This window comes from Myotis davidii, unplaced genomic scaffold (assembly GCF_000327345.1).
Source record: "Myotis davidii unplaced genomic scaffold, ASM32734v1 scaffold663, whole genome shotgun sequence".
NCBI classification, from domain to species: Eukaryota; Metazoa; Chordata; class Mammalia; order Chiroptera; family Vespertilionidae; genus Myotis; species Myotis davidii.
The window spans coordinates 3,046,359-3,046,822 of NW_006295816.1; the positions used below are offsets into that span (position 1 = coordinate 3,046,359).

Genomic DNA, 464 nt, shown 5'->3' on the forward strand with positions numbered 1-464 from the left:
GCGGGCGGAGGCTGGCGCGCGCGCTGCGGGACCTGGAGGTGCGGAACGCGGTGCTGGTGAGCCCCTCGCTGAGCGGCCGCTATGCCCTGCCCTTCCTGATGCGGAACCACCCTCAGCTGCACGGCTTCGTGCCCATCGCACCCGCCTCCACCCAGAACTACACCCGGGAGCAATTCGGGGCCGTGAAGGTACTGGGAGGAGGCTCCCCCGGTCCTGGCTCCCCGTCATGGGGGCAAAGGGCTCAGGTCTCACTTGGAGGACTCACGACCCCCACCCCCACCCCCCCGCCAATCTGGATGGAGAAGATGGTGTTTGGGGAGGATTTCCTAAGGGGATGGCTGGAGGGTCAGGCCCCGGAGGCCGTAGGATCACAGCCCTGGCCTTGCCCTGCAGACCCCGACGCTCATCCTGTACGGGGAGCTGGACCGCACCCTGGCTCAGGAGTCCCTGCGGCGGCTCCGCCA

General features: G+C 69.0%; 1 protein-coding gene across 1 annotated transcript in view; it reads left to right on the forward strand.

Annotated features, from left to right (window-relative positions):
- The window catches only part of ABHD14A (abhydrolase domain containing 14A), a 4,336-nt gene that overhangs the window by 2,578 nt on the left and 1,294 nt on the right, over nt 1–464 (forward strand). Inside the window, exons 4-5 of the mRNA XM_015568299.1 lie at nt 9–188; nt 394–460. Of these exons, the coding sequence (XP_015423785.1) occupies nt 9–188; nt 394–460 (247 nt within the window). The remainder of the gene's footprint in view (nt 1–8; nt 189–393; nt 461–464) is intronic.